Below are 15,083 nucleotides of genomic sequence, written 5' to 3' on the forward strand. Positions count from 1 at the left end.
GCAGGGTCTTTACATTCCTTCCCTTCACTGTTATTCACACAGATGCTCATTTTTGTCTTTATAGCCTCAGCTTAATAGAGCATCTTCAAAGAAGCATCCTTGATTAACCTAATTAGGGATTTTCTCCATCCCATCTTATCCCTGCTGCTACTGTCCTCTGTCACTTTACCCTATTCCTTCATACCAAAAATGTCCTGTGGCTCACATGTATACAGTGTAAACTACATTCCTTAAATATTTATCCACTGAATGAAAAGGTAAAAACACTCTTACCTTGCCAAAGCTGCCTTTTCCAATAACTTTTAAAAAGTCAAAGTCAGTTGGTTTAGCACTGAAATAAATTAACAATGACAAAATATTTTATAATTCTGTAAGCCTCATGAAGTTCTGCTTTAAAAGGAGTTCACTAATATCTTCTTTATTGGGAAAGGAGGCATAAATTTATTTCCATATATAGACATATATCTAAATATATATCTAGATATACATATATAACAGTTTTGAACTCAAAGTAGCTTCTATCTAAGCCAATTTTATTAACCATGAACCTCACCAATGTTGTGAGGAAACAAAAACTATATAAATTAGTTACACATTCCAAAGACTCTCTAGTATCTGGTAACTCTTCTAAAAATGAAATTACTAGTTGCAACACCTTGTAAACATACTAAAAATGTTCCAGTGGAGAAAAAAGCCTCAGTGTTAAATATGAATCATTTATTGTACATTAAAGATAAAAGACCTCTCAGTTTATTCTTATGGATGGTGATGTAAGAAAGCCAGGAACAGAAAAGCCAGAGAGAAAACTACTTTATTAGGTAAAAACAACACTGCTATAATATGGGCAGATGCACATGGAAGCAGGAAGTTGAGCTTAAGTAGCCAGAAAAGCGGTTTTCTTCAAAGTAGTCTTAATTCCTTAGTTGTACTAGAGAGGAGAAAAACTCCACATGCCTCTGAAATTTCCTTCAACTGATTATTAAAGAAAAATAGTCAGTTCAAACAAGAGAGTAACACGAGGGGCTAGGTTAAATAATAACAAGTAGAGATTAGTGAGATAAATACTTAACTAAATTTAGATGTTTTCTCTTCTTTAGAAACCTGCTCTTTGAACTATTTTGTTCTTTAATGAAGCCTGAGAGACTGAAATATTTTTTTCAACAAAAGCAAGCAAATTTAACAGGGAAAAATCAGGCAAACACTTGAAATCGCAAATCGGCCAAGGCCTCACTGTTAACTGCTGCTGCTGAGTCCTAACTGAAAATTTCTATTCTGCGAGACCATTTTGCACAATGTTATGAATGACAAAAAACAATGCTCAAAACCAAACACTGTATTCCAGTTACCTATTATCCCAGGCAGCAAAATCTCCCAATAAGTCGTCTAAGGTCACTATTTTTCCAGATGACCTCTCCTCTACCTCTCTCCTGAACCCTTTCCTATCAAGGTCTTACAACCATACTGATAAACTGCCTGTAAAAGTCACCAATGACTTATTGAATTCAGTGGTCAGTTTCCAATCTTTGTATTACTTCCCAATCAGCAACATTAACAGAATTAATTATAAATCCCTCCTCTTCCTTGAGACATTTTCTTGTCCTGCCTTCAGGAGAAGAAACTCTATTCTTGTGTAGAACTGAAGGGTCCCAGGACCCAATCCTGGCTGGGATCACTTCTCCCATGTGTCTATACTCCGTCCAAATAAGTCAAAAAGATAACGCAAGCCTAGAATACTCAAAATCAATCAAAGACTCCTGGGGTGGTAACTGTAAAGTCAGATGGCAATACTACGCTCCTTCTCCGACTCAGGTCTCACACCACTGATGCATCTCGGTCCTCCTTCAACGGAGTCCAGCAGCAGCAGTACAACCTTGGTACTGGATGCTGTAGGTTCACTTTCAGTGAATCACTGGGGTCGGCAGTCAAGAGGAAGTCTGTACTTGCCACCACTGCTCTCACTCAACATTTCTCAGACTGCATTCCTCAAAATATCTTCTGTGTACTCAAATACGTATAGGAATATGGGGCAGAGCAGGTAAAGTTTAATACTCTTAATATGCTGATGTCCACCATTACTCCTCCGGAACAAGCTGGTTAACAACTAGTGTGCACCAACAACACCGAGAGTGAGCGCCAGGAGAACGCAGCAATTAGGCCTGCAAGGATGTTTCTGTTTTTGGAATACCTTACAGGACTTACAGTCCCTTGGGACACACGTGCAAATGACTTTTCACACACAACACAAAATAAAATCAGAAAACTAACAACTGCAAAATCTCAAAACCCAATGAACTATTTGTGGATTAAAAAAAATAGTGCCTTACTAGGGTTCTACTAAAGCAATGAAAAGCTAGAGCAGTGAGTTAGTCAAGCACATGACAATATTATATATTTCTTACAACTATGGTTATATTTCATAAGTCCCTAATGAAACGCTATAATTACATATACCTCAAAAATGAGCTTCCTAGAATTTAATTAAAGGATTGTTTGAGATAAATCAAACCTACTGAGGATTTCCAGTTGGTCCCAGGTTGATGTTCTGTGAGGTAGAGTGTGGCTGTTCAGACGTAGAGAGGGGGAAAAACACAGCATTAGAACAATAGCATTCTTACTGGAGCCTCATACATTATGCTATCAGCCAACGAATGCTTTGAAAGAAAATATGCATAATTGTACCAAAGATACGCGTACATGTTAAAGAAACCTCAGGCCTTAGTAAGTCTATAGATTTACTTGGAAACATATATAAACGATCGCTTTTACAATGGTAACTTTCAAGAGCAGTTGTAAAGCAAAAAGGCAAGCCAGAAATCAAGCTCAAAGTTAACAAGTGAATAGAAAGCTCCTTGAAAGATAAGATATGGGCAAGGAAGCCATAATTTAGGAGTCATTTTCACATTTTAAAAGCTGGTAAAAAATTAGTTTGGTTTTTAAATTTTCTAATAGCTCCTTTAAGACAGAAAATGATAGGATGATGATAATGATGATTGTAAATATTAAATTTTTAGTTTTAATTTGATGGTAGCTAGATTTATTTCTAAAGCAAATACAGAAAATAGTGTTTTCATAGTAGTACCAAAATTTTAGATGGACTTTTTCTTTCTGCAACAGACAACATAGTAAATTTAATCCCTGGTAGTAGGTTAGAAACAAGTACCATAAAGTAATTTAACTAATTCAAAGTTCGTGCCACTCGTGATGGCACATGCCTGTAATAGAGAGGCTGAGGCAGGAGGACTGCAGTGAGTTTGAGACCAGCCTGAACTACATAGCAAGACCCTGTCTCAAACAAACAAACAAACAAACAAAACAACGACAAAAAAACCCTCCAAAGTTCTAGTTCACAAATAGCTAGATTTAACTCAAAATCCCAAAAGTTAAATTTACTGATCCTGATGGAGTAAGCACTTTGCTTTGTGGTGTTGAGGGTCAAACTCATGGTCAGCATGAGCTCTAGCACCTACCTACATCCCCAGGCCAGAATGGGCACTTTTTATAAATGCCAAGTACAGACTGGAGGTGATGGTGCGTGCCTGTAATGCCAACACTCTAGGAGGGTCACAAGTTCTAGGGCAGGCTAGGCACGGCAGAGAAGACACTGTCTCAACATCTAAAAAAAAAGAAAATTAAGAAGTGCTCTGGGGAGGTGTGAAGACCCCAGGGTTCAATCCCTAGTAGTTAAAAACAGAAAAGAAAAAGGCGATAGCGGGAGAGGAAGGAAGGAAGGGAAAAGGTAAAAATGTAAGTAGAAATGAATTCTGCCTCTCATAAAATACATTCATATTAATTAAATCAGTTATAAACCCCTCAAGTATGTATACTTTATAAGAGCCCCATATAATCATCCTTCATATAAGCTAGAAAAAGAAAAAAGGTTTTAAAACCTTCTCTTAATCTTCATGAAATAAATTTGCAATCCCCATGGACAGAAATATATGAAACCATAGTTTAAGACAAGACAAAAATTTTTTTAATACTCTGGTTAGTTAAATGAGATCTGCCCTGCTGTGATTTTTTTTTTTTTTCCTGGTACCGGGAACCAAACTCATGACCTTGCGCTTGCCAGGCAGGCACTGTGCCACTGAGCTAAATCCCCAGGCCCAGCCCTGTTGTAATATAATTGTAACATAAGAGTATACTTTTACGTTTAAATAGAACAGTGTTCCACCACAGAATCTGACAACATAATTCAAACAGTTGCAATTTCAATATATACATATTCTTTCAGTGAATGTGCAGATAACTGAGAAAATTTTCCACTCAATAAACCTTTCTTATCTAAGGGAAGAGAATCAAATAAACGTGGATTAAACAAGATGAACAATTTTGTCCCTTGAATTACATTAATATGTAGACTTTTATTACTTGGCAATGATTCTCCTAGTGGAGCACATTCATGAAATGATGAAAATTACTGAGATATATATAGTTAGACAAGCTTTCTTTTACCTACTATTTAATGACGACTAAATTAAGGGTAAGGTATAATTTATGAACAGAATAAACTCTAACTGAGATTATAAGTTTCTCAACTTCTCTTGACTTCTTTTTCCCTTTATAAGAGGGTAAACTCCCACTTGCCCTTAAAGATATCATCTAGCTATGAAAATTATTTGGTTAAAAGGTCTTAATAAGTTACATTCTTCAAAAGACCTAAACCAGCATACTTCCACCTGAGTGATATGCAAAACACGGAAAATCAGTTATGTGGATTTTATTCTTTAAAATATCATTTGAATAGCTCGATCATTTTCAATTAAAAATACACAACCATAGTTGGAAAATACAGAAAGTACGAGGAGGAAGATGTTCTTAAATACCCACAATCTCATCAACCAGTGATTCTATAAATACTTCAGAAATTTCACCTCATTTTTGCATACCTTTTAAAAACTGACTATAATTCATTGTGAGTATGTATATAAAATTTTATATTCTGATTTCACTTAATGGCATGTCAAAGCTTAAAATATTATCTTCAAAAATACTTCAAAATGTATGTAGACAAGTACTATCTCATTGATGAAGATTGATTCTAATTTTTTATATATCATATAAACATTTTATTTTTTCTATGTGAAGCATTATCTCACTTGCAGATCCCTCAAGAAATGAATATAATTTTCTATTTGATAGATATTGCTGAATTGATTTCTGAAAGTTATGCAAAACCGTAACGATATCAATAATACCCACACGTGCACATGGCACCTCTCCTTACTGGCCCTTTAAAGTAAAGTTAATTACTTTAAACTTCTGTTAAATTTGACAGCGAAATAAAAATCTCTCCTTTGAAAATTTCATTTTTGGGTGGGGCTGTGGCTCAGTGGCACACAGCTTACCTATCAGGTATGAGACCATATGCTCAATGCCCAATCTCCTATTAGAATGAAGGCTAAACATACATTTTTTTTAAACTAAGAATTAACACTTGTGCATTTTTCTTTTCCTTTTATCTACTAGGTTTTTAAGTATCATTCTTTAGCTCTGGGGTAATAATGTTCTAACTCTTCTTTTAAGGCAAAAAGCAGAACTGTAACAAAATTAAAAGACATTACAAAGAAAAATTACTTCAATCTAACACTTCTGTTTTCTTGTATACATTTAATAATAAAGTATTCTCAGCTATGAAGGTACGTTTACATAACGTAATTGTAATTCTGTTATAATACTTTTTTTTGTCTTTATGTGTCAAGGTTTGACTATGTAGTTGAGGCTGGCCTTGAACTTGAACCGATTTTCCTCCCTCAGCCTCCCACCACCATACCTGACCCCAGAATACTTTGATTTAGATTTATTATCATTTACCTTTCTTATACATTTCAAAGGTAAATCCTGGAAATATCTTCGTAAGATATAAGCTTATTTTATTTGCTTACCATAATCTAGTTCAAAGACTAAGAATAAACTACACTTTATTAGAAACATGTATTGACTGTGTACACATGCAGCAGAAATAAAAGGTGATGCCAGCTAGCACATGTGTATTAATCACTATACACATTAAAGCCTGATAATGCAGAGGAAGAACGATGTGTGTGTGTGTGTGTGTGTGTGTGTGTGTGTGTGTGTTCTGGTTGAAAGGGACTTTTTTGATGTTCTCTTTATGTGTATAATTTATACAACACTAACATCAAAACTTTAACATGGCATTGATTCTCATCCATAGTTTCATAGAAGACAAAAGTGATCATATAGGAAAACCACTCGCCCAGTGTAACACAAACACAAATTCGTAGTGGACGTGCAAGCACAGGTCATGTTTTCTATCTCAAAATATGTTTAGATATACTTTGCAGTGTGAGCTGCACACACATAAGATACCTTTCTGCAAAGAACAGTTTTGAATAAATCTAGGATATATGAACAGGCTTCCTTCTTTCTTAGATATTTCCTATGCTACCAAACTCTTGATTTTCAAGTACACTCACTGGCATTAATTCTGTCAACATATAAAGAAGTGAAAGACAATCATGTTGGTGATGATCTAAATAAAATAACTTTGAAATAATATTCGATCTGAAAGGTTACTTTTTATTCCCTTGTATCTGCCACATAAAATGCTGACACTTTTGTATCAGTGGAGGTGCAATCTAAATGTTCCACGTATCTGTTGTTTTTACTGTCATTTGTCTAACAAATGCAGACACTTTGTACAGGGAGTAAGACTCATCACTTTGTGACATTTTCAGGATATCTAACATCTGGATCTCCAAGAATGTATTGATAAAATGTAATGAAGAATTAAATTTTGTTTTGTTGTTTTTTATCCATTAAAAGCCCGAAATACTATTGCAAAGATGTCATCACTTAATAGCTATGCATAACAAATATGGGTCAGACAGACTGGGTTTTAACTCTTGTTCCTTCGGTTAGTAAGTGTGAAGTCTTAGTAAATCATTTTATCTCCCTATCCGCACTTCAGCACTTATAGAATAAGGGTGATATTCTTAAAGTTCCCATTTTATGTCGTAAGGAATGAATTAGAAAACTATGGAAAGTACAAAGCAGGACGATTTAAAAAAATCAATGAACACTTCTTAGGATAACGGTGCACAATTTTCTAATTAAGTGACATATAAGGATGGAATTGTGGTCAAGGATTTTATTTTTCTACTTAGTGAAGCTTATTGGTCCATTTTAGATATACATCATGATCAATTCATCACAGGGAATTGGTACCTGCACATGGTATATTTTGATTCCTTTTTTCCCCCCAATCCCCTCTCCTGAAAGGGACTTTCTTGACCAAAGTTCAAAACAATGGTTTCAGGTATGGTGATAATGATAAAGAAATACAATGTTCAAAACAAATGTATAAGATTTAAGGAAAGGAGAATGTATAACTATATACATTACATAATTTGGATAACTTTAAAATCCTATACATTAAGAGGATATTGGAAAGAAAAATCGTTCAAAGGCTAAAAATTACTAGTTTTAGGTGGTAGCAACATGGGTAATACTTAATACTTGCCTTCTTATCTGCTACTTTCAAATTTTTCTTTTACATTTTTCATCATAAAAGTGGTAATTTTATGAATTTTATAAACTTTGTAAGAAATACTGATCAGTACGTGGTTTTTTGATATTTTACAAAGTAGAAAATCTCCTACAAATGAAATCACTTCATTTTAAGCAAATACTTTCCTCAGTAACTTCTTTTATCTTTGGGGAATGGTATTTTTTCTGTAAAAAGTACAACTGTTGTTACTACCTTATGGGTACTTCTTTCATCCTCATCTTCAGATGGGTCTGACTGATGTTTTGGGCTGTCCATTTGAAGGAATGCTCTAACATCTGGACTAAAAGCAAAAGTTACCTTTATTAAGATATAAAATCACATCTACAGCTTTTCTCCCTTTTAAAATGAAATCAAAACAAAACCACAATATTAGCATGTATAGTAAAAAACCTAAACAAAATGCATTAATATTATTTTAAAAGAAATAAGCATTTAAAAAAAAAAAAAAAAGGAACCAAACAGAAAATAGATGAAGGTGTAATAAACAGAGTTGACAGGAGACAAACCCAAGTAACAAGTAAGTTTATGAAGATGCTAACTTCCCTGGCAAGCAGAGAAAGGCAAATTACATCGACAGTGAGTTACCACTTTATGTCCATCAACTGGCAAAAGTTTTAAATACCAAAAGCTAGTAAGGATATGGGAAAAAAGAAACCCTCATATGTTGCTGGTGAGAATGAAGAATTAAATAGCTTTTCTGAAAAGTAATCTGGAAATTCTTAGAGGAATGGTGTATGGATTTTTCCTGGACCTCAAAAAATTCTAATTCTACAAACTACCGAAAAAATTATGCAAAGTTCTAGTGAAAGGCATGTAACCAGGACACTTGCAGCATTCTATAGCAGTGAATTGGAGACAAAATAGAAATTTACCACCAGGAAAATGAGTAACTCAGCCATGGGTAGCTGCCTATAGAGGGCGCCAGTCAGCAGCCAGAAAACAAGAACAGCCACAGCACAGTACCATCTCTGTGTATATTAAATACAGACAAAGTAGTCTGAAGTTTTCAAAGATACAGGGATATCAAGTTCCCAAACATATTAAAGTAGGTATCCACAGTGGCAACAGAAAAGTGAGTACAAAGATGTAAGATGAAGAGACTAAAAATGGACTAAAATTAGAAAGGATTGTGTGTGGACTAATGACAATCCTGAGGAACGGTGAAATTGGTGTATCTGGTACTTCTACAATGAATTATTCTAAATGATTCAATACAAATAATATAGAAAAATTCAAAGGTGAAAAATTATTTTCTCAAGGGGGAAGGCTGGTGTGCATGCAAAATGGTGCAGGTACTACAAAAATCTGCAGTCTTCAAAAAGCTTACTGTGGAGTAGTTCTGCTCCTAAGTATACACCCTGGAGAAATAACATTCACACAAACACTCATCCATGAAATAAGCGTAAGAGAATTATTCAAAACAGCCAAAAAGTAGAAACATCCCAGATGTCCATTGGCTGATAAATACATAAACAAAATGTGGTATATTAATACAATGGAGTATTATTATTCCTATTATTTTTGTAGTAATATTATTAGTATTATTTTATACTAAATAATATAATATAAATATATTATTTTATACTATTTAATAATATTAAAGTAATATTATTACTATTATTTTGTTTTGAGGCAGCGTCTCGCTATGCAGCTCAGGCTGGCCTTGAGCTCACTTTGTAGCCCAGGCTGGTCTCGAACTTGGAATGATCCTCCTACCTCAGTCTCCTGAGTGCTGGAATTACAGGCGTACGCCACCATGCCCAGCTCTGGAATATTATTCAGTCATAAAATAAAATACTGATACATGTTAACAACAAGGGTGAACCTCAAAAACATATTGAATGAACCAAAGAAGAAAGAAGTTACATTTTCTATAACTTCACTTTAAACACAGAGTCCAAAACAAGAAAGCTTTAGACTGATAGTAGACTGCTGGTTGCCAAGCATCGGAGGAAAAGAGAATTTGGAGGCATCACTTCTAGAAATGCTAGATTAAACTTGGGAGACAGAATTAGACAGTAATGATGCGTGTACAGTATTGTGAATATACTAAAAAACTATGAACTGTCACTTTCCAACTTCTAACCATCTAACTTTCACTACTACAACTAGAACCATTAATCTGCACATACAGTACAACTGCATTTATGATTTTCAGGACAGATTTTTAAAATTACTTGGTCTGCATTATCAACCATTTTAAGGCTTCAAATATAGTCTGTTAAAATTGATTTCTAGGGAAGCTATTTATTTTCTCTTAGCAGTATATATGAACATCATGAAGACTCTTCTAGCCTTGTTTAGCATTAAATGCTAATAATGATATAAATAACTTCATATTAACACCTTTGATCAACTGTACCAGTAATTAGTGAAACACAAAGCAACAATAAGAAGCCGAGTTTGGTGGCACACACCTGTAATCCCAGCACTCAGAAGACGGAGGTTTGAGGACTGCTGTGAGTTCAAAGCTAGCCTGTGTTACATAGCTCAAAGCCAGCCTGGACTACATAGCAAGACCATGTCCCAAAAAACAAAACAAAACAAACAAAAAAACAACACCCAAAACAAAACAGTAACAAACCACTACTCTTTCATCTGAATAGCTAAAATTGTAAGACTAACAACACTAAGTGGTCGGTGAAACAATGTGGGTTCATACACTGATAATGATAGTATGAATTCTGGCAATCGTTTTAGAAAATAATTTGGTCCTATCTCCTAGGTTTAAACATATACACATCCTACCACCTAGAAACGTCAGAAGTGTTTGCACGTGTTCATCAGAAGATGTCAGTCGCAGTAGTAATCACAATAGCTACACACTTTTTGAAAGACGCTCCTGAAAATGCTAAATGTTCTAGTATTATGCCAACCAAGGCTGGAAGAGCCTTCAGGATATCCATTCATAGGGTGTTAGTAGAATATAAACTGGCATAGCCTTCCTGGGAATCTTTTTCAACGGACTGTATTTGAAGGCTTCAAGTAATTCAGACCAAGTAATTTTCACTTTAAAAATCTCTCCTGAAAATCAAATATGCATTTCTAGTGATATGCATCAATTTTTTGAAGTTCAAAAGAAGAGCACGAAAATTAAAGTTAATTCAAATGTAGAACTGAACGAACTGTGGTAAAGTTGTTATGGTTGATACATTGTGTCAACTTGGGGAGTCTAGAGGTTTGGCTAAGTGACTCAGCAGGAAGCCAGGGTGCTTACTTTGTATACATCCTGAGCCTGTGGAAGAGGAGGGCATGGAGATTATGAGAGAGCTACACACCCCTTAGGTGGGGGTAGCCTGTTTACAAAGTAAGGCAGGGAAAAAACAGCTGCTTGCAGCCGTTCCTCTGTTTTGCTCTGGCTGTTTGCTGTTCAGCTGCCATTCCCCCCTTTGCTCTTGTTGCTTTGCTACCTTCTGCCTCGGAGCCAGCCAAGTATGGACTGAAACCTCCACAAACTGTAAGCTAAATAAACCTTTCCTTCCTTCATTTTGGGCGTTGGGTATTTTGTCCCAGCAACGAGAGAAAAGTAACCGAGACAAAAGTCATTGCTGGGACAAAATGCCCAGAACCCACGGCCTAGAAGCGCTATTCTGGCTCATGATCTCACAGCTTTAGTCCCCACTCAGCGGTTTCCACGCAAGAAATGCTATGGCAGAAGAGAATCGTGGAGCAAAGTGGCTCAGTTCACGGCAGCCAGTAGTGGAATGAGGAACAGTGCCAGAAAGGAAAGGGCAGACACAGTGCCGAGGTCACACTCCCGTGACGGACTCAGACACAGCCAGAAGGGTGCTTTACTAATCTGCTGGGTATCGCTCAGTCTCATCAAGATGACAATCCCAACAGTCACAACTGCATATGAAGCTGAAAAACGGCACATTCGTTAAAGTCAGAAGCGTTACCTTTGGAAAGGAAAAACAGAACAGAGGCTGAGTAAGGATGTGAGAGGGGCTTCTGGGACCCGAGTATGTCACTGTCTGTTTCCTGGTCTGAGGGAGTGGGCGATAACTTGAGTGTGTTTACCCTATAACTCACTGAGCTGTGCGGTCATGGTATGGGTACTTGTCTGTAAGTTACTCTGTAATAAAATCAGAATAAAGTGCTCATAGGAGGCACTTAATGTTTTTTGAAGGCACAGGTAAGTATCAAATGATCAGCACAATGTTTTAACTATATTATGCAAATTTCTTTCAGATTTAATCTATAAAACAATTATAGGGGCTGGGGATTTAGCTCAGCGGAACAGCGCCTGCCTGGCAAGTGCAAGGTCGTCAGTTCGATTCCTGGTACCGGGAAAAAAAAACAAAAACAAAAACAAAAAAAACAATTATGAAAGGAAGAGGCAAAAGAGGATAAAGAATATAAGGGGGAAATGCTCCAGGAAGTTTTACTAATATATATAGCACAACAGCGTTTCACATAAATCAGACACATAAGCTTAAATATCAAACGATTTCTCTCATATGAAAAACCCAAAGTACAAATAAAAAGTAAAATACAAGAAACACAACAGGAAGCAGGGAGACAGATCTTTCTCAAAAGGAAAAGGGACCAAGAGATGGAGGAGAGGAATACAGGATGAAAAAAGAATTAAAATGCGTATGTGCATGTACCAACTCCACATAAGGAATTTAAACATGTACTGCAAACATATACACACAAAAAAGGCAGAGGACCCGTTTTTTTGGGAGGAAGATAAGGGAAACGGAATGAAAAAGGAATTAAGATATATTATGTACTATACCAACTCCTCACAAGGAGTATAAATATCACGCACATGTACTAATAAAAAGAAACCAAAAAATAGCATTTCACAAAAAGGATAAATCTGTACTAGATTTATTCAATATTCTTATATTTGGTTTCACAATATTCTTAGATTTAGATTACAACAAAAATTACTTACTGGTTGTAAAGCTCTGGATACCTAACTAAGTTCTGAATAAATTCATTCAGTCCTGCTCTTCTTTGTTTAATAAAATCTGTAAGAGAGGATGTAAATTATTATTATTTGTCAGCCAATGTAATTTTCTTCAAAACCTTTATATAAGCATATACAAACAAAAGTTAGTATATTATAATTAAGAGGCTACTTCTTAATTCATATTCCTTGCCATATAAGAATAAATACTTTAATATAGAGATGGACAGATTAAAAATTTAAATAAAGCAAATACATCATCCAAAGAAAATTCTAAAAACATTGCCTAGTTTAGCTGAGCACATTGGTACACACCTCTAATACCAGCTCCTTGGGAGGTCAGAGGACCACAAATTGGAATCCAGCCTGGCAAATTTAGCAACAACCTGTCTTTAAAAATAAAGATGGCTGGGACTATAGGACAGAGCACTTGTCTAGCATGTATAACCACCCGGGGGCCAACCCCCAAAAACGAAAAAAAACAAAAAGCCTGCCTATTGTAGATTCTAGACAGACTCAATACAAATCTTGGAGAGGTACTGTGCTCTGTCTAAACATTTACGTACCACCAGACAGTGAGTAACATTTAACAAAACAACACTTATGATTGAAAAACCATACTAAAAAGAAAACCAATCAAAAAACAAGAATTAGCAGAAATCCTTTATAGTTTAGAAATGCTAACTGGTTAACTGAATAATATTAAAGCTTGTTAGAAATGCACGGGCACTCTTTTCTAAAAAAGAATGACAGCTTTTTCAAAGTGTTTTGCTTGGCAACAGGCTTACACTACTTAGCAAGAAATGTTAAGCATAAACATTTGTTGGAATTAGAAAATCTTACTCAAATATCTTATCTCTGTTATTCACTAACTGATCTTCAAATTTTCTAAAACATAATTCCTTTTAAGTAAAATATGGATGACAATATATTTACATTTCATAATGCAGTTATAGGACTATATGAGATAATCCATGTAAATTTGTAAATGTCAAGCAGATGATAACAGAATAAATCATTAATTATCATCATTTTTACTGTCATTCATTGTTATGGGGTCATAAAGCTATCATCCTAAACCCTAATTCTTAAAAAATATATTCTAAAAATTGAAGACACAGGTAACTTGAGAAAGTGACTGTTAATGGATACAACTATATAAATACTTATAAACAATATACTACTTAATGAGTTTTGATTTAGTGAAATTCAACTGTATTTGGGGTTTAGATCTAAAATGCCGCCTGGAAGTCTCATGTTCAGAGGGAGGCTTTTAGAAGGTGATTAGATGACAGGGGTACTATAGTCATCGGTGGATTTAACTGAAATGGTAAACCAAAATAAACTTCTCCTTTAAGCTGTGGGTGTCAAGTATTTTGTTCCAGAAACAGAAAAGCTGACTACTACAGCAAATTGGTCCTGAGGGTGCAAACATTGCTGTGACTGTACCTGAACAAGTGGTTTAGAAACTTTCGGCTTTGTGGGAGGAATTTGGAAAGTTTTTGAAAGGTCAGCTAGAGAAGCCCCAGAATGTTGTAAGCAGCGCTTGATGTGTAATACCGGTCAGAGCTCAGAAGCCCAGAATGCTTACAGGAATGCAGACAATAAAGGTCAGGCTCCTGTTTCAGCTGGAAACAATGCCTCTCCATTGGCAATTAGAATAGAGGCTCTGCAGAAAATCTGTCAACATTTTGCTCATGTCCTGAAAATTTTTGAAAGATTGAGATTAAGCATGATAGAGTAATCCGGTGATGGAAATTTCAAGGCAGCCCAATATCTAAGCTGTTGCATGGATACTGCTGGCTCCTTTTCAGCTGTATCTACAGTAAGAATCAGGAACAAATGGCAGAGATTCATAATCTGAAAAGTTTGCAGTTTTGCCAGAAAGGAAAGCCAAAGTTGGGGCAAAGGAAAGTATGGTTGCTGAAAAAGATTAGTCAAGTACTTTGTACCAGAACAAGAAGAACAATGTCTTGAGGGCATCTCAGGAATTAGTAAAACCTCACCCATCATAGGCTCAGATGTGCAAAGTGTAACCTCTGCTTTGAGAAGGGAGCATCAGGCATCCTACTGAAAAAAGCCACCCAGGGAATTTGTTCCTTGGGATTCGTGGTGTTCAACAATTCAGGTACTCAGAGGCTGCTGCAGCCATGATCCAAGGAGGCCTGTCTATGGCTCAAGGGGGCCTGACTATAGCAGACTTTGGCCTTAATCACCTGGTGTTACTTCTCAGACATAGACAATGCCAAGAGTTAGGGGCTCACAGAGGCTTCCACCAAGATGTCAGTAAAAGACCTTGGAGACCAGGCAAAAATGTGTGATAGGGTCACAGTTCTTGCCAAGAGCCCATGACAAAGCAGTGTGTAAAGCTATGAGAGAGAAGGTAACGGTGCTGTGAAGACCCTGGAAGGTGGAGATGCCAGGAACCTGGAACATTTGCTGAAGAAAATCACAGGAACTGAGCAGAACTACCCTAAGAGAGAAGCCATGTCAGTTGCAACCAGCAAAGCCTTAGGGGCAGGGCTGCCAAAGCCCTTTAAAGGTCTCATCTTACCACACCCTACCCTCGGTGCTAGACATGCAGCCACACTGTTTAATGTTTACCCTGCTGGGTTCTTATCTTATTTGGGTCTGATT

At 36.1% G+C, this 15,083-nt stretch overlaps 1 protein-coding gene across 5 annotated transcripts in view; it reads right to left on the reverse strand.

Moving 5' to 3' along the window:
* Window positions 1-15,083, reverse strand: part of Sgk3 (serum/glucocorticoid regulated kinase family, member 3) — a 115,843-nt gene that overhangs the window by 16,369 nt on the left and 84,391 nt on the right. For all 5 annotated transcript variants that reach the window (XM_005392143.2, XM_013518178.1, XM_013518177.1 and 2 more), the window contains 4 exons: window positions 12,432-12,507; window positions 7,721-7,808; window positions 2,511-2,560; window positions 274-331 (listed from right to left, as the gene is read on the reverse strand). In XM_005392143.2, coding sequence (XP_005392200.1) covers window positions 274-331; window positions 2,511-2,560; window positions 7,721-7,808; window positions 12,432-12,507 — 272 coding nt within the window. The remainder of the gene's footprint in view (window positions 1-273; window positions 332-2,510; window positions 2,561-7,720; window positions 7,809-12,431; window positions 12,508-15,083) is intronic.

Source organism: Chinchilla lanigera, unplaced genomic scaffold, assembly GCF_000276665.1.
Source record: "Chinchilla lanigera isolate Chin_1 unplaced genomic scaffold, ChiLan1.0 scaffold00043, whole genome shotgun sequence".
NCBI lineage: Eukaryota > Metazoa > Chordata > Mammalia > Rodentia > Chinchillidae > Chinchilla > Chinchilla lanigera.